Below are 23,019 nucleotides of genomic sequence, written 5' to 3'. Positions count from 1 at the left end.
TTATTTAATAGATCTTTTCTGACCACTGCATTATGACTTGCTGTTTGGTTGTTTTGGGTTTTTTTAATTAAGCAGAATAATTACAGAAAACTTAACTTTTCTTTAACCAAATTAATACCTTTAATTTCCTCTGGCTTATCCAGCATTAGCCTCCAACAGTCTCTTCATATAATGATAATTATAGATTGGTGGTCTTCACTGAAGGTGCTTCTCTATATAAGACACCATTTTTCCCCTCTCCTTCCCTCAGTACTAATTCACCTTTTCTGTCCAAACTTTCTTCCTTTTGTTTTCTGAATCTCCCTTTCCACAGTATTTATAGATAATCTGAGATACAACATTGAGGAGTTCAAGAGCTACCTAGTTATTGTGCTGCAATTCATGTTCCCTAAAGGGTTACATATAAACAGAATTTAAATTTAGAGAAAAGTGCTGGTATTCTCCTTTGGTCTACCAAGCAACAGAGGTCTGCCTAGAGATCAAATAGCCAGCTTCACATTTAAACAGATAACAGTCTAGCACGCAGCAAGCAAAATCAAAAACAGCCCCATCTCTGAGCTGTCAGAAATCCATACTGCTTACATTTATTCATCCAGTTTTCAAAATATCACCTCTCTAGATATGTTATCCAGTAATGAGCTATATCATTACATTTGAGTTGCTAAATTAGTTTTATATTAAAACCACACCTCACTGAGGTCAATGTAAATGTCCACATGTGCATAACAGAAGAGTGCATCAGGCTGCCTGTAAATTCCAGCAAACCAGCTGACATGATTCATATTTACAGCTAACTCTACAAACCTTAAGGCTTGGAAAATAAAACTCAAAGCAAGTTCATAATTCATTGCATAACACTTAATACCTGTAAAATGAACAAATAAGAAATAAATATTCCTGATGCACCTCTGTAAGATGATGCACTTTTGTAACTACACATACAAAATCCAGACCTTTTGCCATGACAAAAATAATGCAGTTTCTAAAAGCTAAAATAGAATAATGGAAAAAGTCAAGGTAATGCAATACAAGAAAGCCCTGAAGGGAAGATTTATAAGGGCAAAGTCCTGCAATATCAGTTCTGTAAAATACCCACAGTCATCCCTCCATGTCTGAAAAGGTATGACACTGATGTGCTTACTACACGGAATTAGGAAAAGATTAAACCCAAATGCTGTTACAATCACAAATATTTACAGTCATGACACATAGTTGTTTCAGATAAGCCCTACAGGATACATCCATAAAGATTATGTAGTAAGTCTTTTTAAGATGTGCTCGGGTCACAACCGAAGCAGAAAAATAAACAGTTCACAAAAATGTGATTATTTTGCTTCTTGAAATAGCACTACTAAATACTTGAAGTACATGAAGCAACAAATGCTTGGTATCTTGGGAATGCCTGGGAAAGTATAGCAACAACATTCACAGTAAATGAAAACACAGAGGAGAAAGAAATCAAAAAGAAAGACTTGGAAACACTTCTTTGATAGGGAAATCTTAATTTCCTTCTAATATAGAATGTGAGGTAAAGTCTAATTCCTGATATCATTTCCACTGGTGTTTGGGTTATTTTCTACAACATGCATTTTTGAAGGCAGACTTACCTCTACCAATGCCACAGTCAGAACAAGGTCCATTTTTGAGTCTGGGAAAAGGGCATCCACTTCTGGAGACATTCCAATCAGTATACAATTAGTAACAACTGATATTACACTCATAGTTTCAAAGGCCAACTGAAATAAAACAAAAATATATTTACAGTTATGACCATTACCTCTAGCTTACTAGTCCCCAAATTGCTCTGCATGATACCTCTCTCTTCATTAAAGCCTCAGAGGACCCATAAGTTTAACTTATTTTCAGTTATCCTCTGAATTCTATGGCACAGGACTTGTTTTGCAAGCAGTCCAGATCTCATCAGCTTGACAAGACCACAGCAAGGCTGTAACCTGAACACATGAAACAGCAGGCACTCCCAACAACAGCTGTACTCCCAAACAAACTTATTTCAGAATAAAGGAAAAAGTGCAAAGTTCCAAGAGGAACTAGTAATGCTAACACTGGCTTTGGAGGTTCTGTCTGAATGTTAAGAGGAAAAGGTTCAGAATGCCTTTTTAAAATCATAACCACTTGAGATTTGTTGACAGATTTACATTTAAACACACGCAATAGCACAAGTCTAAGAAGCTCTTACCTACAGAGCTCCCACAAAATGCCTGAAAATATTAATACAGCTTAACAATTGCATTTGCAGTATAATGGTTACTTATTCCAAGGTCCTGTCTGGAATGAGAAAGACTGACACAGAATTGTAGTGACTGTCACAATGAATTAGCAGAAATAACTTTCTCCTTGACAAGAAGCTGGTGACTCAGTTCACCTGATAAAGTAATTCCAGTATTCCTTTAACAGAAATCTTTCAGCAAATGCTCTTATTCCCCATATGAAATGGATGATTTGAAAAGTTAGTTATTTTTAATTCACAAAGCACATTCATTTCTCCATTAGTTGAAAAAATGACACCATAAAACAAAATTACAGTACTGTAGTAATGTCATAATTTTTCAGCCTACTCCCTTGATTGAAACAAACTATTCTAGCAAAAAAAAAAAAAAAGCTATTAATACATCTGCAGCTATACTTGTGTCTTATGACCACAGCCTGATTATTCTGGTAGTTACACAATGGTGGTTACACAAGTGGTCAATGCAGCTATGGCATTAAGATGTTGGCAGCATAGATCTGGACTGAGAAAGTACATGCCATGTTAAAATGCAATCAGATTATAATTATTAAAAGACTTCACCTCTAAGTCCCCTTCATTAATATCAATGTATGTGTCTAATGAATATTGCTCAGAATCCTTGATTTGCATGTTTTTACTATATGTTTAACTTGACGTTTCAGGATTTCCTTTCTCACCTCTCACTTGCTTCATTTGATAACATTTACAACCCCGCCAAACTGAATAATCCATTAGCTCACTGTGCCCTTTATCTCCATTACATAACATTAGAAAACCTGTCAAATAAAACTACAATATGAATCATCTCCTAGAAATGTCCCCCAACTTTATTACATTCCCTTATCAAGCACTGCTATTATGGAATGCTAAAGTTTCTGGGTGCAATTTAGTCACTCCAGAAAATTCTGCTCAGGATCAGCTCACTGATGCAGCACTCTCCACAGGCCCCAAAATAGCTGGTGGCAGCATGACTGCATGGACAAACAAGTGAGGACAGAAAATGCTTAGCCCAGTACTATTCCCATGAAATTGTTTAGACACTACAGTGCTCAGGCTGTGCAGAAAGTTCCAGCTCCTGCTCACAGGTCCAGGTTATTTTCAAATTAGTCAGCTTGAGCACCAGTAACCAAGGGTGCATAAGCCACACGCCAGGCTTAGGAATCCAACTACTTACCTATTCTTCCATTTCTTTTGAAACTCCTGCTGCACTCCACACTTCGGAGATAGCATCGGAAGCTACCATTTCTAAAATACACTGCCTATAAAGAATACTGGACAGTAGCTGGAAGCTTTGCTTTGTTGAAGTTGCAATAGAAGTACAATACATATACAAGAACTAAACAAAAATTTTGCTTTTTTTCCCAAGGCAGCTAGAAGGCATGTGGTCAAAAACCACAGCAAAAATATCACTGGGATATACAGTTGGACAGATGATATTCCAAGGCATTGAAGAGAACAAAGTACCTACTGAACTTTGAAGTGGCTCATGGGACAAACACAAAGCTTTCATGCTGATGCTGAAATATCTTTTAAACAAATGAATAGAAAAAAAAAAAAAAAAAAAGACAAAAATTACCTGCCAAACACCAATATTTGCTGTGGGTTCTGCAAATGGTCGCTTGTAAACTCTGCACATCTTTAAGGCATCAGAATATATCTCTGTGATGTTGTTTAACACTGCAAAAACAGCTGCCAGTGGATAAACACATGAGAAAAGACTCACATAGCCAAACTGCAGGAACAACTCCAGGTAATCATCAAAAGTACCCTGAAAAACAGAGGAAATATAAGAACAACTTTAACCTACAAAAAACTATGACAAAACAGAAATAGCACTGCAGTTGTAAACATGTTTTCTCATCCCAAATCAGCTGTTTAGGAATGACTGCTGATAATAGACAAGAAAAATATTTTTTTTAAATCCAATTAATTTGGAATTATTCAATCACTAAAAACTTCTCATAAGGGGAGGCCCAGGTCTTTCCTTTTGCCTAATGCATTTCATGCAAGCCACACTTCCTATCCTTATCACATGAAGTAACTACATAAACCCATTCAACCTATGTGGGTTTCTGAGCATCTCAGTTAAACAGTAACAGAAGGAGCAGTGAGGAACAGAAAAACAGCACCATGCATTTCAACTGGCAGAACATCCTCCTGAGAGCACTGGGGCAATAAAAGTCCTAGCATTTGAGACTGTCCATGAAAGACCTAACCAGAATGCTAGGCTGGTAGATAGGCAAATCTTTTCTGGTTTTTCTGCTTGTTTATTTCAAAATGGGCAGGACAGAGCTAGTGGACCACTTGAAGATTGAAATCTACAAGGCAGCACTAGCATCTGAAAGGAACAATTAATGCAAACAAAAACCCTATTTAACAAATCCCAATAGGTTTATCCCTTGATCTTTGAACCAAGAATGTAGGTACTTAAATGCTGATTAAGTACTCACATGTAGGTGATCATACATTTATTTGCATATTAGTTTTGCAGTATTAATAAGTTTGCTATGATTGCAGCAATTTTTTTATGAAAGAACCAAACCAACCCCTTTTAAAGAAAAAGTGCTCATTAACAAAGGATGGTGAAACACCACAAATTTAAAGTAGGATCTAGGTATCTCATATTTACACAGACACATGTATTGTCCTCTCTCTCAAAACTGAAATTATGAAGACTTGACAGTAACTGAAATTATTGCAAGAACCACATGAAAGTGCTTTTGGCTCCCTGCATCAGACACATGGTTCTCTACTCTTTTTTGCCCATCATAGCTGTTAAACTGACTGCCCTCTCCAACACCTAGTGCTTTTTTCTCCTAGGAAACAGAGAGGCAGTAGAAGTCTGCAAGCTCACAAATCAACATAGGGTACTCATTAACTGTACTTCTCATTTGAGCTCATTTTGGAGTTCCACAGCATAGTTCAGTCTCACAAACCAGTCTGCAGGCCAGACTATGAGCAGCTACCTAACTTTGAAAGTCATTAAGACTTTTTTCTCAGAAACATTTTGTGCAAGCTCTAAATTTTACTAAGGCCTTCTTTGGGGACATTTGCAGGAATGTCCACTGGAATGGCAGCCACACATCTGCTACTGCCATCATTTTCTCAGACAAGCACTGCAGGCAGAGAGAGAGCTTTCCTTTGTGCTCCTCCTTCTGGTAACTGCACAGTATTCCCACTGCTTCCTCACGCTTCTCATTTCCTTGCCCGATACCTACTGGCTTTTGAAACAGCAGAGTATGAGGTAAATAAGTATTTCTTTTTCTCCTACTCAATTTATGAAACTCTGTGTAGGAAAACAGGAGTCTGAGACAATGTTAAAGAAATTTGTAACTGTGCCATTGGTAGCCACAACATCAGCTATGACATCAAGGAAACAAAAGCAAGGAATAAATTAAGGGAGAAAATTAACTAGAGGAGTGAAGCAGAAATTAGAAAAATAATAATTAAAAAATTATTGCAGGATGTTTTTACATCTTAAACAGTGTTAAGGACCGGATATTTGAAAAGTAAGTGAAAATGAGGACAAAAAGAATAGAGAATTAAATGCTGAAGAGTATGTGAAAGGAGGAATCAAAACAAAAGAGCCTGAAACACAGAATTCTGTCAAGACTCCACAGTTACTAAACAGTCAAATGCTTCCCCCTTGTGACAGTTTTAATTTTAGAAATATTCTTGCCTGCTGACAGCTCAGTGCTTGCAAACAAATCAGCGGTCTAATATAGTTTATTCACAAGCACAGCAAAACAATAATCTTAAGACTGAGTATAAAATTAAGGCTTTGAATACACAGTATTTAGAACTGAAACTGAGGCTAGCAGTGGACACATCCATGGCAAAGTCCTAACTCCCTACAACTGACCTCTTGGGTAGCCGTGAAAAACTATTTGGGGTACAACACTACAACAGGTGCAGATTCATTTGATCCAACTCTGCACAAGAAGCACTGGGCAATGTGACTCAGAGACACCACACTGGCTTTGTCACTGGCTCAGTGACAGCTGAGAATCAGGAGTCAGCTCAGGTCTAAGAGCAGAGCTTACTTGGTCAGGCTTGATGCTGACACATAACTGGGAGCTGTGCTGGCCAATGTGCAGGTGGAGTGCTGGACTGTGCTGATTTACCAGCTCAGACACTAACACAGGGACTTCTGCAAGACAGGCTGTCTATCTCCCTCCAACCTTCACATAGGAACACATTTGTACAGTTTTTAAATTGCAAAGGTGATAATTTCTCCTTTTCCTACGTCAGGGCACTTCAAGCAGGAAGAATCTGATACGGTGTTACTACCAAATTTTCAAACTGCTAACGTCTACCTTTTACATGAAAAGTACACTATCTACATGTACTTCTTATTCTGTAAAAGCAAAAATCATACAGTTCTAAGACTCTTGTGACTGTGCTTGCAGCATCTGATCAAGTTGTCAGCCAGTCTGTGAAGCCTTAACATACACACTGATGTCCACTGTGTAAATTCCTTTAGAATTTTAAGTAATGACATGTATGGAATCTGCTAAATACAATTAAAAATTATACTGGGTAGGAGGTGGTCAAGAACAGAACCAAGAAGACAGAGAATACCAAAGCTGTGGTTTCAAGAGGGTAGAGCATCTAACAGGAATATTGTTTTGAAAAGCTGGTTTCTTCTGTCTTCTGTTTCTGGCCCCATCCAGACCTAAGCTCTCTCGTAGGCTCTACTTTAACTGACCATTTAAACTAATACCACTGCAAAATCAAACCAAAACAGAAATAATTTCCCTCTTCCCTGTTCCAACCTACTCATCCTGGTAGTCTTTGGGTTACCCTTGGGGATAAGGGCATATTACACAAATACTTCTTTCCAGTGGTTAGGCAGCTCCAGACAGAGCTATTCATTCCTTCCCCTCCATGCTGGTGTTACTAGGATCCTGCACTGTATCCACTTCCTGATCCAGGATAACACACAGCTGCATAAACAGCTACCAGCAAAGCTGATGAAGCTGGAAATAAGCTGCCACGCCAGAAAGCCAAAAATATTCTTGTTTGCCTTGGCTGATGCCTCTGTGAAGTAAAGCCCAGAAAAGTTTTAACTGTTTTAAGTACTACAACTTACCAAATAGGTTCCCATTTCTTTTTCCATGTTGACCTGTTCAGCTAATGACAGGTCCATATCAGTCTTCGTGGAGCACATGCGTTTCCTCATCCTCCTGTTGTATCTCTTCTGGAGCCAGTAAGGAAGCAAGGATTCTGCAAATTGGTTGAGGATCTGTGAAGTTATCAGCAAAGTGGCCAAGCTCTTAAGTTAAAAAAAAAGAAATGAAAATTAATATAATTGTGATGAAACTATGATCATTTGCAATTCTGGGAGCTCGAGTAACACTCTAAGTTCTGTACTATGAAAAAAAGGCCAGCCTAACAAACCTAGGAATAGCATATGAAAAGTGTAGATGATCTAGTTCCCATCCTTTGCTGTGTGCTGAAAAGGGCTAATTAGGAGTTAGCAGTCTAAATATTTTGTGTATCTGGTTGTATCTTGAAAACAGTACACCAAGTACAATAAAGAGCAATGCATATTTAATATATGCCAATAACACTCACAGAACTAAAGACAGATTTTTTTTTCTCTATGCTTCTCATTTCTTGATTTTACCTGAAAGTAGAGAAAATGTCACAAATATTATGTCTGGTATAGGTATGTAAAGTGTTTTGCTAGAGATCACTTCAGAGTAACAGAGGTCTTGAGCTGAAGTTCTTGTTGTACTGCTCATTATGTTCAGAGCAAAAATATTTTCCTTATACCAAATTTTCATGCACTGGAGTGTGAAAGTTGATTTAAAATACCGACTACAAATCATTTTTGCTTTTATTTCTTCTCAGATCCTCACTGCAGTCGAACTTAATCACAACCCTATCCTCAAGAGTCTCTCATTAAGAACACTACAGAGAAGAACATCTTCTAACATAAAAGGAAATAGAGAGGAAATGAAAATTTCCCAGTCTCATCTGTGTGAGAGAATAATCAAATTTATTTGAAAACAGTTCCTCATTTATACAGAGAGAAAGAATTACTCTACTCTGCTATGATTCTGTAATAATGTTAGGGGAACTGAAACATGGAAGCTGGATTTCTAAGAAAATATAGGTGAAATATATTAATTGCCAAGTTTATGTTTTAGAATAAATATTGAAGTCTGTTTTAATCAATCCTTTCTTTTCCTAGATTCACCAACAATCTTAAGATGTTTTTGGAACTCACCTGCCTCAAAAGCTTCATATCAAACATCACAAAGGCAATGTAGAATAGAGATGCAAAACAATTTAAGAAGTTGAACTGCAAATAAAAATATTTGGCTTTAGTACTTGAACAAAAGTTCACATGCAGAATATCATCTAACTTAACAGCACCCTGACTAAATGGCTTCCATGAACATGTAAACTGCCCATCAAAATTTTCTTTACCCTTAGCGCAGAAGAAACACATTTTCAATATTGTTCTTACTCAGCTTTTCCACTTAACAAGCATAATGCTCTCCTAAAGCAAAGCGAACAAAGAGAGCTACAACTGAATTACAAAATGTGGACATTAAAAACACATCATCTTCTACTTAAATTTAATTTTTTGGCAATTTCTCCAGATAACATTAGAAAGGGGATGTATTGATCTTTATTTAGAGCAGCGACTTATTTTAAAAGAGATACTTTGTCAAAATATACGTGTTGGCTGATACGTCTCTCAATCTCTAAAAACAGTCCTTTATATATGTTGGCTGCAGTTTATGTTTAATTACTTCAAAAGGTTTTGCGGCCAAGAGTAATAGTCCCTACTTCTAAAATGAGACATAATTACAGTATTTAATCAAATTCTGAAGCTTCCTACATGCTCTAAGTGCTGCAGCTCCTGTTTTGGAGCTTTTGGCCAATATAGATAATATTGGGAGTGCAGAGAGCCATTCACAGACTGAGAATGAAAACTGGGGGAAAGTTACACTTGATAGTTCATAATTTTTTAAATCATTTTGTATAAATAACCTATGGAGAAAAATAAATGGTCCTAAGTTTTATGAGAAAGGCTACAGGAGAAGACAAAAGTTTAAGTGATAGCTACAGGAGTTTTAGATCCAGAGGTTACCAGGAACAGATGGGTAACACCAAGATTTAACACAAAGAAAGCCCCAAAACAAAACAAACAAACCTCACATAAACACACACACATATACAAAAGCATGGTGAAGGAAATAAAGAAGGAACTCTAAGGAAATTGAGAAAATAAAAAAGGAAGAAACTTAAATGATCTTTTCAAAAAGGAAACAAGAACATTAGACAAATGAAATAGATCTGGATCTGCTATAAACTACACAGGAGTAGACTGACAGGTTGTCTGAATGTTAATATAGGAGGAAGTTAATACATGAACTTTTCAAAATATGGTTTACCATAAAATTGAGGAAAAAATAGCTCTCAGTTGAAGACAGGACCACACCAATTAAGAGAAACTTATATATACAGCATCCAATGAATGAACAATTCAATACAAATAAAAAGCCAACTCTCCACTATAAGAGAGGCATCTAAAATAGTCACCAGTTACTGCAACCATAACAGAAATCTTGTTTACTCTGATATTTGTGCTACTGTTTGGCCTTGAGCAAAACTGCAGGTCACTGTGGTAATGCTAGGAAAGCACTAACAAAATACAGCACAAGCTGTCTTTTTAAAAGCTGCTTATATGACATACTTACCACTAAAACCTTCAGAATTAAGTGATTCTGATATGAAGATTCCAGCCTGTGATTTTCTAAAATACCAACAAAATTAATAATTAGTAAACAGCAGAAGCTCCTACCATTTAAACATTGCTATCCAAACAGTGATCAGACACTGTTAGTTCACATGAAAATTACTTATCTAATAGTTGTCCAACAGTTCATGGTAGAAAGAATTTATACTGTATCAATACCTCATCTAATCTATGAAGCTAAATTGAGCCACAATATTATCCATCCATATTTTTGACTACAACTCCAGTATGTTTTCAGCCACAAAAGTTCCTTCTTTTATCTATTTCTTACCCTGAAGAGCTATTTTATAAAACATCCATCACTCTTAAGGCTTAACAAAATGCGTCTAGTTATTGATTGCTCTTTTAACTGAAAACTAATGGGAATATATAATGAAAAGTAAAAATAACAAATTTGATTCAAAACCAGTAAATGCTCACAGAAATATTCCCATCTTTCTCCAAGGAATTTAGATAAGACCCTACACTCTAAAGCAAGACTAGAGTATGTGAAGTTCAACAGATGCATTACTCATTCTAAATTGAGATTTTCAGTTCACTGAAGATAAACTGTCAGAACCTGATGGTTCAGGAAGGCTGATTTACTAGAGGTGAGAAAATGGAAGTGGATGGGAGGTTTTCAATTTCTTTCTGCTCTTTTGTTAGATTGTACCTTTAAAGCCCTGGGTAAGCAGTAACTGGGAAGGCAGCACACCAGCCAGCAGGTGTTGTGTCAACGAGGCTGAAAGGAGACACCATCACCTACGGACCTTGCTCGGGACAAACCAGCAGAGCTCTGCTCTGCAGGAGCATCAAGTTAGGCCTGACACGTGAAAATGCACTCAAGTGACTGCAATTTTTACTTTCAGCTTTCACTACACAATCAGCTTTCATGATAAACAGGTGCAAGAGGGGTGCTTAAAACACCCCAGATTGTTTCCCATGCTTTGTCACTTCAGCTGTTGAAGTCAGATACTATCTGAAAATATGCCAGGTGTGAGAGAAGATAGGAGAGCCAGATGAGCTTTCCAGCCTATTCAGAGCATGGCAGCAGAAACATACTGGACAGCACAGAAAAGGCACAAGCTGTCAGTGTAGCAGGTTACATAAATACTGCCTCTGCTGAATATGAAACATCAGCTTAAACCCAAAAAAGTCTGGATTAAAAATCCCTTGAGTTGCCTGTTAAAGACATTTTAGTCTATCAGATCAACATAACTGGGTATTTCACAGAAATGCCTTTTTTTGCAGTACAGTAAAAACAATGAAATAAAACAGCCAACTGAGCCCTAGATATGAATTTTTAAATCACTATTTAAGTATAAACCTTGAACAGTCACAAACAAAGAAATTGTTTGCTTTTACTATCACGGATGTCAGCTTGAATTTGCTGAGCAAATCATTTTGGCAAGCATAACCAACCCCCACGTCAGCACCTGTTTTTATTCTGTCTTCTGCATCAACCTCCCCTTTGCTTTATCTTTCTTCTGTCAATTATCTGGGTTTCCATCTTTAGTAATCTGGATTCTGTCCTGCAAATCAATGCCATATGGAGCTACATGAAGCAGTTAATTCTCCATTAGCTTAACCTATTAACTTTGTCTGAAAGTGACTTCATATGTCTGTAGAAGTGCTAAAATTCAAAATAAACACCAGCATTTCACTGTCCTTATGTTAGGTTGCCAAACACAAGGCCCAATCTGTTAAACAGATCACACACACAGGAGGGAAAAAAGGGTAATCTCTTATAACATTCCTCCTGTTCTGAGAGTGCCCAGAGAAAGACATTTTGATTGGGATGTGGAATCCCAGTCTTTATTATGTGTGTAGCATACATAAACACTCTCATATGACATTCAGAGTGGGCTTAGATTAGGTTCCATTATCTCAGTGCCTCTGCCCTCTGCATTGATGCACAGTAGACTAAAGCATAGTAAGCAAAGCCAGGCTGTGGGTGTAACTTGCCAGGACAATCCTTCCTGCCATCCATGCACCTCTGAGCTCTTACCCTCATGCTCTACCCCCATCCCTTTTGCCATCACCTTCGCTGAGACAGCCAGACAAAGAGCTCAATCAGGGAGGGGAAACTTCTGCACCAAAGGCAGAGAGAGGCTGAGGAGCAAGGCAGGATCCCCCCTTCTGATGGAATGTCAGACAGACCAAATTAAACCAAATCTGAAACTGCAATCTCACAACACTCAAAATATAAGAAATGGCCATCTCTTTTACCCTACAGCAAGAACCGACTTTGGGAAAGCTCTTTAGCATTCTGTTGAACAAGAGCTCACAGTAATGGATTCTACAAAGAAAGACACATTTTCTAATTTGAAAGAAGAAGAATGAACAACTTTCTTACCCCAGGATGTTAAGAATTCAGCGGCATACCGATAGATTAGGTTCATAATTTCAATGACAACCGCATAGATGATACTGGGCACGTACAGCATCAAGCTGCTGAAGTTAGACTCGTTCTCTTTGTGATAATCCAGAGCCCACTGCTCCAAGTCAAAGTAAATCATCATCACGTACAGTGAGAAGTAGAGGCAAAGGCACACAAATGGTAAGGACACCAGGTAAATCCGTAATTGTCTCTTAATACTTGAGTACATTGGCTCCTCCCTGCCAGTGACAGGATTGATCCCCAGCACGCCGTGGAAGCCTGGTCTTGGCTCCTCAAACTGGCGTTTCATCAGCAGCGTGCCCCAGCGGTAGGTCAGGATGGCACACATGCGCTTCCACACCTCCAGAATCACAGTGGACCACAGCAGATTGAACGTGGCAAACATCACATATTTGTCGTAGTCCTCCCACGCAAACACGTAATAGGGAATCCCAATGACAGCCATTGGAATCAAAGCAAACGTGAAGTATTCCAAGAAGCCAAAGTAGAGAGCAATGGTTTCGCCAAAGTAGCAGCGTATGTCATCTGCAGAAAGAAATAAATCAGCTAAGACTCCACTTAACAGAAATGTCAGCGCAATATCAAACTTGACCTTACCTGAACTTACAATTTTTCATTGGCCAGAATGCTTTTTCTAAATAACACAATAAATATCATTGCTTTTTCTTTCTTCCTTCACCCTTATTACAAAAAGTCAGATGGCTATCTGAATTTTTTTTTTAATGTTACATATATACTCACATAAACATACCATTCAGATGCAAGGAAGTCAAACAGATATCCACAGAAAGGAAAAAAAAAAAAAAAAGAAAAAATCCAACCAAAGAGAAAACACTATCAGTCTTGCAGACAGAATTGATCACTGAACGCCATGGAGGATATCTGATGTAATAAAAGCCACTTTAACAGCAAATGACACACAGCTTCTGAAAATTCCCACTGGCATATGTACTCCTGGGAAATAAATTTGTTTCAGGTTGCTCAGAGACAAAAAGGGCAAGCTGTTCTTTGACAACCCTCAAGGAGCTAAAGGAATAGATGGACAGGTGTATCAAAATCTTAAATCTTAAATACATCAGATAGAGTATGCAGGTTGAGATAATCTCTTCAGCAGACAACTGATACATGAAATACATACTTGCTGTACTCACTAAGTTTGTCTGCTCAGGTGCTACAGAGACTTAAAAAGTGCACTAACAATGGGTACATTTCATGACAGATATATTACCTCCAAGAAGACATGTCACTTATCTTACTAATAAAAAATATAGGATTATTATTCATATCATCTAGAAATTATTAGATACAGAAATGCCTACCAAACAGTTTAGAAAGCTGAAATCTCTTGTCTTTGCCTGCTTGGACAACCAGATTGCTTGTATGCCACTGTTTTGTATTTACTAGCTTAAAGAAACAGCCATAGAAGCATGACCTCTGAACTGGCACTGTAAATACACTACCACAGTGCATTACCTCAGTAATAAACTACCACCAAAAAAAACTCACATGCAATAACAGAATATTCTTATGGCTTACAAAACACTACAACAGAAGTTTACAATTGTCAACCAGATAAAGTCCCTGAAAGCAAGAAGGAAAGGTAAACAGACAGAAGAATCAGCACTCCAACATCCCAGTCAATCAAAAATTCATTAACAAATACATTCAAGTGTAGGTCATTAGCATCAATTCACACTCCAACATGAAAGACATCCCTAAATTAGTACACACTTAACAGGCTCCTGGGATTTACTTCAAAATTTTGTATGGATTCAATGCCAGTCCAAAAAAAATCCCCTTTCTGACATAAACAAAAGACCAGCACACAATAAGGCTCCTAACACAATACTCTAGAGGCAGGAATTATCAAACCAGATCTTTAACTTCCTGCAGCTCAAGAAAGAACCTCAAACAACTGCAAGACCCAGAGATTTATAATTAGGCAAGCTCCCAAATGCTTCTTTTCTTATTTTTAAATAAAGTTTACAGGTTTAGAGTTTAGAACTTAACTTTCCACATTGCCTGACTAAAAATTATATTCATTTTAAGATTATTCAGTGTCTAAAGTATACTCCAGTGATGCTGGCATGCAACAACATACAGTCTTCATTCAGACACTGAATTTAAAACAAACAGTTGTAAACACAATTTTGACACTCCTACAACACAAAAAAGCTTTGGGAGTTCCAGACACATGGGAGCTTGGCAAGAGTCAGTTTGAAAAAACAGCCTTGACTTGGACCATTCCTGTTTTACTGATGGGTGGGGAGAATTTGTGATGTGCAGAATGCTGTTACATGGAAACTCACAGACTACAGACTCTGAAACCACCAATTCTGCAAGTCTACAATCATTTCAGCATGTCACACAGGAAACACTAAAAGAGGAAAAACTTGTCAAAATGTTAAAAGAGCAGCGGTCTGATTTCACAACTCCACTGCATGACCACAATGCAAAGGCTGTTCACATACCTAAAGGTTGATAACCAATTTTCACTCGGCCATACCAGCTGTGAGAAAGCTTCTTCAACTCTTCTCTATCATGCAGAGGGAAAATTTGAACAAGAATACCACTGGTCAATAATCTTCTCACTAGAAGAGGAAAGAAAAAATAGATACCTGGCACTCCTTCACAGGATAGCGAAGGTGACATAAGTAAACAGGTTATGTTGTGTATTTACCAAGCCTAAAGTCCGTTCAAAATAGATCTAGAACTCAAATCCAAAAAAATTTGTCTCATGTTAATTCAAACATTGAGAGCAGTTATACCCATTCCTGCAAATACTGTGCTGCCCACTGGAAGACAAAGAGCAACCTTTTTACATATAGTAACAACTCAACAGCTTTGCAATATAGCCAGATGCAGCTTCAATAGCAAAAAGTGTTACAGGTCAGGACTTAAATGCCACATGTAGCTTTGCAGAGATAGCCACAAAGCCATCATGGTACTAAGTATAGGAAAGATGCAAAAAAACCCCTTTGAATTACCAGTTTACACTAATTCATAAATTTCATCACATCTTCATTGCAAGCAAACTACACAATCCTCAATTTGTATTTAGCTTTGTTATGGAAAGCAATACTACATGTGTGGATAAACAATTAACGAACTGCTCTGAAGTTACAACCATAGAAAAAATAAAATATATTAAAAAACAGGGAGGCACTGACGTGTGACACTATTTCATTATTTCCCATCATCATCTGCTTCACACAACTAGAAAAATACTTTAGCTATATACAAAAATCACCAATGTAAACTCATCAGTCATCTACATTTATTTACGTTTTTTGAACACAGTTTTTTTGAAAAAAATTATTAAAATACATTCTCCTAAGAATCTGTAGCATCTCTGCCAACAAACTACTTTGAGCTACCATAAAAATAGCACCAGCTCTCATTGCTTCTTTCTCCCATGAAAAGAAAAAGCTCTCAAAGCAAAGAGGAATACCAGTGAAACCAAATAAATAAACCTTCCTATTTTGAAATTTGTAACTCTGGAGCACTGGTACTCATTCCAGTATTTTTATACAGAAAGAATCCAAATATACAATCATGTAACTTAAATAATAAATACTTTTGGCACTAATTAAAAATAATTGATAACACCAACATGTGCAAAAGCTACTCAGCTGAAGAGAACATAAGGCCAGAGCCCCAGCCTCACAGAACAACTCAGGGTGGACAGCCCTCTGGAAGTAACCCAGTCCACCTTCCTGCTCAAGATAGGTGTGGCTTAAATCAGGCTGCTCAGGGCTTGTCTACTGAGGATTCAGAAGCCTCCCAGGACAGTTACCAACAATCTCTTTAAATATCTGATCAAATGTTCGATTACCCTGTTGATAAAAATACTTTCTTGATACCCATGCAGAATTTATCTTGTTGTATTTTGCATCTATTGACTTTTGCCCTATTCTGAAGCAGTGAAAAAACAAATTTGGTTAAAAACAGTGGGACTTAAACATCTGAAGGACTTCTCTTCATTAAAGGAATTTTTTTTCACCACGAACACTATCCTACATCAACTCAGTGAGTTAGAGGCAACAAACTACATTACTTACCAATTGATTTTCCTGGGTAGAGTTTTGCCTGAGGATATCCAGGGATCATTTTTTCATCTCTGGCTCTCAAATTTTCAAGTTCATGTTTGATGATATACTGACATTCTGCCATTGTAAGGAAATCGTGATTGTCATCTAAATAAAAAGGAAGGTTGTATGAAATGGTGCAGCACAGGGATACAACCCTGGCAGCAAACGACTACAAAAAATTACCACAATCAGGAAAAAAAATATTACAGCAATAAACCCATGTCAACCCCATCCATTTATCATCATGGAAAAAAAGTTATATTTTCTTGACATAAAAACAATTTTTTCCCCATTAAGAATTAAGAAACTATAGGGATTGCCCTCAATACACTAAGTAAAAAGCTAATATATCAACAAAACCCTAATACAAAGAATAGCAGTATATTATAGTTTAGCTGCCACCAACAATGCTACCAAGACAACACAGACTGCAGGGTTTCTTTCCTAGGTGACAATTTCTCTGATTGCACATGGACAAAACTAAAATTACACTTGTGTTTTTAAAAAGAAAAAATACCAGGAGATACAGCCAAAAATATGTTTACAGCAGTTGGAAATCCAGCTAATCCTAAAGATTCTGTTAGCAGTGGAATTTGTGACAGATTTGCATTAATAATGTAAGGGCATGAAAGAAATGGAAGTGGCACTTTTGCAACTGACAACTCTTTTGAAGGCTTCCTAATTTCAGGAAAGCAAAGTCACAAAACTGAAGGCACTGCAACAGTTATTGCACAGCAGTGGTGTTGAGCAAAACTGCCACTGAACAACAAAACTTAAAAATTGTCTGAGACAGACCCAAGCACCTTTGTATTGAAAAATGTGGTGAAAGGCATCCCTCAAACAGGCATAGTAACAGCATTAGCAATACTAAGCTGGAACTCCAATATTTACCTGCAGAGTGAAAAATGAGTTCTGCCACTGTAAGGGCATTAAATACCTTACAAGCAGCACATTTAAAAGGAAATGTTCCTGTATTGGCATTCCCACCAAATAAAAGAGTAAAAAGGAACGATTCCACTAATCATGTCCAAATCCCACTGAATGCATCTGTAGTGTTAATTATTGTTTGTTTGATGTGTACATGTAACAGAGAAAAATGCTTCTATTTTTTCCAGCTTATTTTAAGATCATAAGCCTCAAAACTGGCTCACAGAAATTAAATTGCTCCATTAATTCACAACATGGATTGATAATCATAAAATCATGTTTATCAACTCCTTTTCTTGTCTTATTTTCCAAGGAAATGTTTCATACAAGTAAGCGACTATTTGGAGCATAGAAAAGCATACAGGAAAAAACAAGCAAAAAATTAAGGCCATGTGAAAGAAACGAAAATTCATTTAATTTACATAGTTACAATATTTTTTTCATGGCTTGGTCTTCCACTTGCTGTTCACAGTTACCATTCCAAGGAATAGAAAGACTGTAAAAGATTTAGCAGCATAATTGCTTATAATCTTTAGTCACCCCTTTGCAATGACAAAGATTCCTACCATTGCTTACCTGCATAATGTTTGAAAGTTTTTCTACTGCTGTAGGTAAAAGTTCTCATTGAGTTATCACTGCATTCCTTCACCAAACCTACAGCTTCAGCTCCCAGCAACAGCCTTAAGTGGGAAGCTCCAACTAGATAAATATTTTCGACTCCATTTTCTGTAACCAGTGGTTTTATCAGTAGCTGTGCACCTTTAGAGTAAACAGGGGTAAAATAAGCAAGAAAATACATTAAAATTATGTCTAAAAGCCCTAGCATTTTAGCATCCAATGTATTGGCTCTAGCTAACAGGACTGCTGAAAATGTCTCTTTTTAAGGGCATAAAGAGGTTAAGGTTTCAACAGTACTTGACATAGGTTCTTCAGAATCTTGCAGGGTCACCCCCTGATTTAGCCTGTTTCTGTTGAAGCACTCTCAACAATGAACTGGAAGAATGAGGACTGTTTGGATCTATTCCCCTAAGGTTCACACCATAAAAGCAAGAAGTGCTTCTGCAAACACTTCAGTTGGTTTTAAGGAGACTAGATTTTTGGAGCAGAAGCATCCCTAACTTTCCTAAAAGAGGCCTGAAAGCAAGTTTGTAGTCACAAATCCATCAGCCACAGAAATATTACTGAGCATAAGCTATAAGTTACAACAGCCACAAATAATGACTTTTAAAAAAAAAGTTTTAAAAATGTCCAAGGAATTACAAATAAATTAGACTAACTTCAATTGCCAGAAGCATACCAAAATGAGTAATATTGAAATATTGCCTTTTTAGGACCCTTCATGATAACAAAAATATAAATAAAACCCAACATGCAGTTATCAAGATTAAATTGCTACTACATTTCTGCAAGCAACAGGAGAAACATGTCTAGACAACTGCTTTAAAAACTGAAATCAAAACTACATTGAAACATAGGTAATCAGGGATTCAGTGCAAAAAAACTGAAGAATTCTTGAGCTCACCTGGCATTTGACCTTAAGCTAATGTTTTCATTAATAACAGGGTTAAGTGGGTTCAAAAAACGCAAAACAAGATTGGCAAGCAATCATTATACCACAAATTCCCTGAAAACTAATTTTCTGTATGCCTTCATATTATGGTGACAGCCAATTTGATTTCAAAGTGCTACAGAAGATCATACTGTACTCACCTCCATTTGCCTTTTTGTCCACAATTCGTTTAGTGAACCATTCTATGGTTTCTTCTTTGGTGCCTTTTGCAAGTTCAATTACTACCAGGGGCCTGAAGTCAGAGTCAGCAGTATCCAAGAAAGACCAGCTTTCCACCATCTCTTTCGTTTTTCCCGCCATCTCCTGAGAGCTTCCTAAGTACAAAACCAAAATAAAATGCAAGTGCTAAAAAATAGCTGGTACAAACCTAAAACCAGCAAAACTTTACTGAAGTGAGTTACACACAAGTCTGTGCTTATCAAAGGCATAGGTGTGCACCAGGTTGAGTAACCTCTGCAGTTGTCAAGATGTTACTGATCTCCCATGGCATTTAAATCCTACTCTCTATGTAGGAAAACTGCTGTTGCTATGTATAGCAAAGCAGTACTGAGAGGAAAGCAAATAAACAAATTAAAGCAAATCAATAAGGTGAAACTATCCTCAAAAACAACAGCCTGCTACTTCTGATAGTATATTTGTCAGTAAATGAAAACATTAACTTAGTCAAACAGATATTTAAAAATCAATAAGCTTCTTGTGGTAAGAGTATGCAAACACATTATAAGGAAGAACCTTCTCAGTTAATCTTGTGAAGCTTCAATCGTACCAAGGAAATTTATTACCATCTTGGGTAGATGAGTAAGACACCTATCATACTGACAGGCAAATTACACTCAAAGCACTTAAATGACTTTTTGGAACCTACATACCAAGTGTTCTGTGACAAAGTCCATCGGTAAAGCACTGACAGCACAGCTTTATGTGTAAATACTCCAAACGATCTAAGCAGGCCTTTATAGACTCACAGACCCATTGGGGCTGGAAAAGGCCTTCAAGACTGAGTCCAGCCATTAATGCAGAAGTTCCAAGCCCACCACTAAACAATGTCCCTAAGAACCACATCTACAGAGCTTTTAAATACCTTCAGGGATGGTGACTCAACCATTTCCCTGGACAGCCTGTTGCAGTGCCTGACAACCCCTTCCATGATGAAATTTTTCACAGAATTTTAATGGCCCAGCTTGAGGCCATTTTGTCTTGTTTTATCACTTGTTACTTGGCCGACCCCCACCTTGCAACAATCTATTTTCAAGTAGCTATAGAGAGTGATGAGGCAGCCTCTGAGCCTTCTTTTCTTCAGGCTGAACAACCCCAGCACTTCTCTTTAGTCTTTTTAACAAATTTTGTATGAATTATTCTACAGAGATCATTGTATCATGCTTCATAAAGCAACTTAGAGGTGTTGATATAAAACAAATCTGTGACCTAACCTACTCCATTAAAAAAAGTTTAAAAACACAAACAAAAAATCTATGACATTTAATTTACTAAATTTAAAAGTGAGGGGAAGGTTTGGTGATTTTGGTTTGGGGGTTTGGGGCATTTTTTTTATATTAACTTGACTGAAGAAGGGAATTTACCCACTGCCTTTAAGCAGTTTCCCCATTCCTGTTAAAATACTTAATTTCTAAGGAAGTTGCTTTAAGTATGCAGCTCAGCTTTTATGACCATTATACTTCTGTGATTCAAGGACAAATCAGTCTCCAGTATTTATTATAAATTATGCTATAAAATACAGTGATACCATAAACGTATGCATATTATAATAAACAAGTATATTCAACTTGTCAGTTTCAACTTAGAGAAAAAAGCTTTCAAGGCAAATTTCAATGGGACTTTTGGTTAGTTTCACTTGCCTTTTCACAGGCACACAATTCTGCAACATATAGATTTACAGCTCTGAACCCAAGTATTCGTATCTTAAAAAAAAATGCACTGGATTAATAAAGTATTTTTTAAAAATTCAGATGTGTGTCTGTATAAACAGAATTAACCAGACAGGGGAAAACATAATCAGGGGTGAGGCACTGTAACTGAGCTTGCCAGTGACTAGCTACACTGTCTTGACAAGTCACTGCACCTTAACGCATCACTATCCATAATCACGGGTTTGCAAGGGTTTGCTAAAATTATGCCTGAAACATTGTGTATATTGCCATTTCTAAAGAATGCAAAGAATGAAAAATACTAGATAATTATTAAATGTTACCTAGTGGTTAAGAATATTGCTTTGCAGAACAGTTATCTCTTGAAAACAGCCTTTTTAATAAACAGTGTGCTACTCAGTGAACTTGGCTCCGATCTTTTATTCAGAATCATCGTCCTTGGCATGGTGACTGTGAAAGAATCACAGAATCAAAGAATGGTTTGGTTCGGAGGTACTTTAAGAGGTACCTCTAATTCCAATTCCCCTGCCATGGGAAGGAACACCTTCCACTAGACCAGGTTGCTCAGAGCTACATTCAACCTGGCCTTGAGCAATGCCAGGGATGGGGCATCCATAGCTTCTCTGGGCAATCTGCTGCAGTGCCTCACCACCCTCACAGTAGAGGACTTCTTCCTAATATCTAACCCAAAACTACTCTCTTTCAGTTTGTTATTTCCAGGCTCATTACTACTGAAAACTACAACAGAGTTGATATGCTCTTCCAAATCCTGTCTGCATGACTTCTACATTTATTTTCTTAAGAGGTTGTCCAACGCCCAGCACAGACTCTACGGGAGGTAATTTGGGGTGTAATTTGGCCTCTTCTTTCATCCTACACACTGTGAAACCAGTGACAGACCCAAAAACACAGAGAACAACCCAAGAGGGCCCTCGAAGCCCCGAGCTCTCGCTCTCACGGAGTGGCAGGGTGGCGGTCACAATTAGTTAGGCTGGAAAAGACCTCTGGGACCATCGACTCCAACCCATGACCGAGGACCACTCTGTCATTCAGGGCAGAGGAAGCTGCAGCCCTTTTCCATGGGGTGTGGGTGCACAGCGGGTCAGAGCCAGGCTCACCGCCCGGCCTCCACCCGCTCGGCGGCCCCAGAGCCGCCGCGTCCGGGCCGTGCCCGCTCTAAGGCGGCCCATCACGGCTCCTTCCCACTGCCAGGCTGCGCCTCGCTCTCCTTTTTTAGGAACGCAAATACCGGGGAGGAGAGCAGCCCGGCCGGCCCCGCCGCCAGCACGGCCGGTGACTCACTGCCTGCCCCCAGCCCGGCCGCGCTCGCCAGCGGCCGCCGCCCCGCGCCGCTCCACCCGCCACTGCCGCCCACAGCCCACCGTGGCCGCCAGCACCACCCGAGCGCTGCCGGGGCGGCGGGGGAAGCGCCGGGGGTGTCACGGCCGCCCAGGCTCGGCACTGGCTCCGCGCCGCGGCGGGGTGGGCGGGAAGGGCGGAGGCTCCTCCCCTGGCGGCGGCGCAGGCAGCGAGAGCCCCTTGCCGCGGAGCGCCGACCGCCCACTCCCCACTCACCGCCGGTGCCGGCTCCACATCCGCAGGGCAGGGCGGGGCTGAGGCGGGCGGCGGCCGCAGGCACCGGGCGCTGCCGGCACGGGCTCCGGGCCGGCCCAGCGTGACACCGCCCGCCGCTGCCGCCGGCCACGCCCCGCGCCGTGGCCCTTCCCGGCCCGGCCCAGCCCGGCACGGCCCCTTCTGCGGCCTTTCAAAATGCTCCAGTGCCAGCGTTTTAAAAATGCTCCAGTGTCAGTGTTTCAGCAACGCTCGTGTGCACCCGCCAGCTCTCACTTTATCCTCTTGTTTATTTCCACCTTTTGCTGCCTGTGCTGCCTCCTGTGCCAGAATCACAGGATCAATTAGGTTGGAAAAGGCTTCTAAGATCATCAAGTCCAACCTATGACTGAACAGCACTGTGTCAACCAGACCCTGGCACTGCGTGCCACGTCCAGTTTTTCCTTAAACTCCTCCAGGGACAGTGACCCCACCACCCCCTTGGGCAGCCCATTCCAATATTTATTCATCCTTTCTGTCCAACATAAACTTCCCCTGGCGCAGCTTGAGACTCTGCTCCTCTTGTCCT

General features: G+C 39.0%; 1 protein-coding gene across 5 annotated transcripts in view; it reads right to left on the bottom strand.

The window, feature by feature from the left end:
* ANO10 (anoctamin 10) overlaps positions 1 to 22,613 on the bottom strand; it is a 127,333-nt gene extending 104,720 nt beyond the window's left edge. For 2 of the 5 annotated variants that reach the window (XR_012579989.1, XM_074539268.1), the window contains exons 1-11: positions 22,455 to 22,613; positions 19,134 to 19,307; positions 18,000 to 18,182; positions 16,467 to 16,601; positions 14,877 to 14,996; positions 12,361 to 12,930; positions 9,967 to 10,022; positions 8,484 to 8,558; positions 7,341 to 7,523; positions 3,825 to 4,016; positions 1,608 to 1,736 (exon numbers count right to left, since the gene is read on the bottom strand). Coding sequence is in view for 4 of the 5 variants with exons in the window: in XM_074539268.1 (XP_074395369.1) it covers positions 1,608 to 1,736; positions 3,825 to 4,016; positions 7,341 to 7,523; positions 8,484 to 8,558; positions 9,967 to 10,022; positions 12,361 to 12,930; positions 14,877 to 14,996; positions 16,467 to 16,601; positions 18,000 to 18,182; positions 19,134 to 19,293 (1,803 nt within the window). In the remaining variant the exon portion in view is untranslated. Of the gene's footprint in view, positions 1 to 1,607; positions 1,737 to 3,824; positions 4,017 to 7,340; positions 7,524 to 8,483; positions 8,559 to 9,966; positions 10,023 to 12,360; positions 12,931 to 14,876; positions 14,997 to 16,466; positions 16,602 to 17,999; positions 18,183 to 19,133; positions 19,308 to 21,202; positions 21,330 to 22,181; positions 22,404 to 22,454 lie in introns of those variants that run through there. The other 3 variants (XM_074539277.1, XM_074539270.1, XM_074539281.1) reach the window with 3 other exon arrangements.
* Between the last annotated feature and the right edge of the window lie 406 nt (positions 22,614 to 23,019).

This window comes from Zonotrichia albicollis, chromosome 1 (genome assembly GCF_047830755.1).
Source record: "Zonotrichia albicollis isolate bZonAlb1 chromosome 1, bZonAlb1.hap1, whole genome shotgun sequence".
Taxonomy (NCBI): Eukaryota; Metazoa; Chordata; class Aves; order Passeriformes; family Passerellidae; genus Zonotrichia; species Zonotrichia albicollis.
Note: the sequence above shows the minus strand (reverse complement) of the source record. Positions and strands in the feature narration are given on the sequence as shown.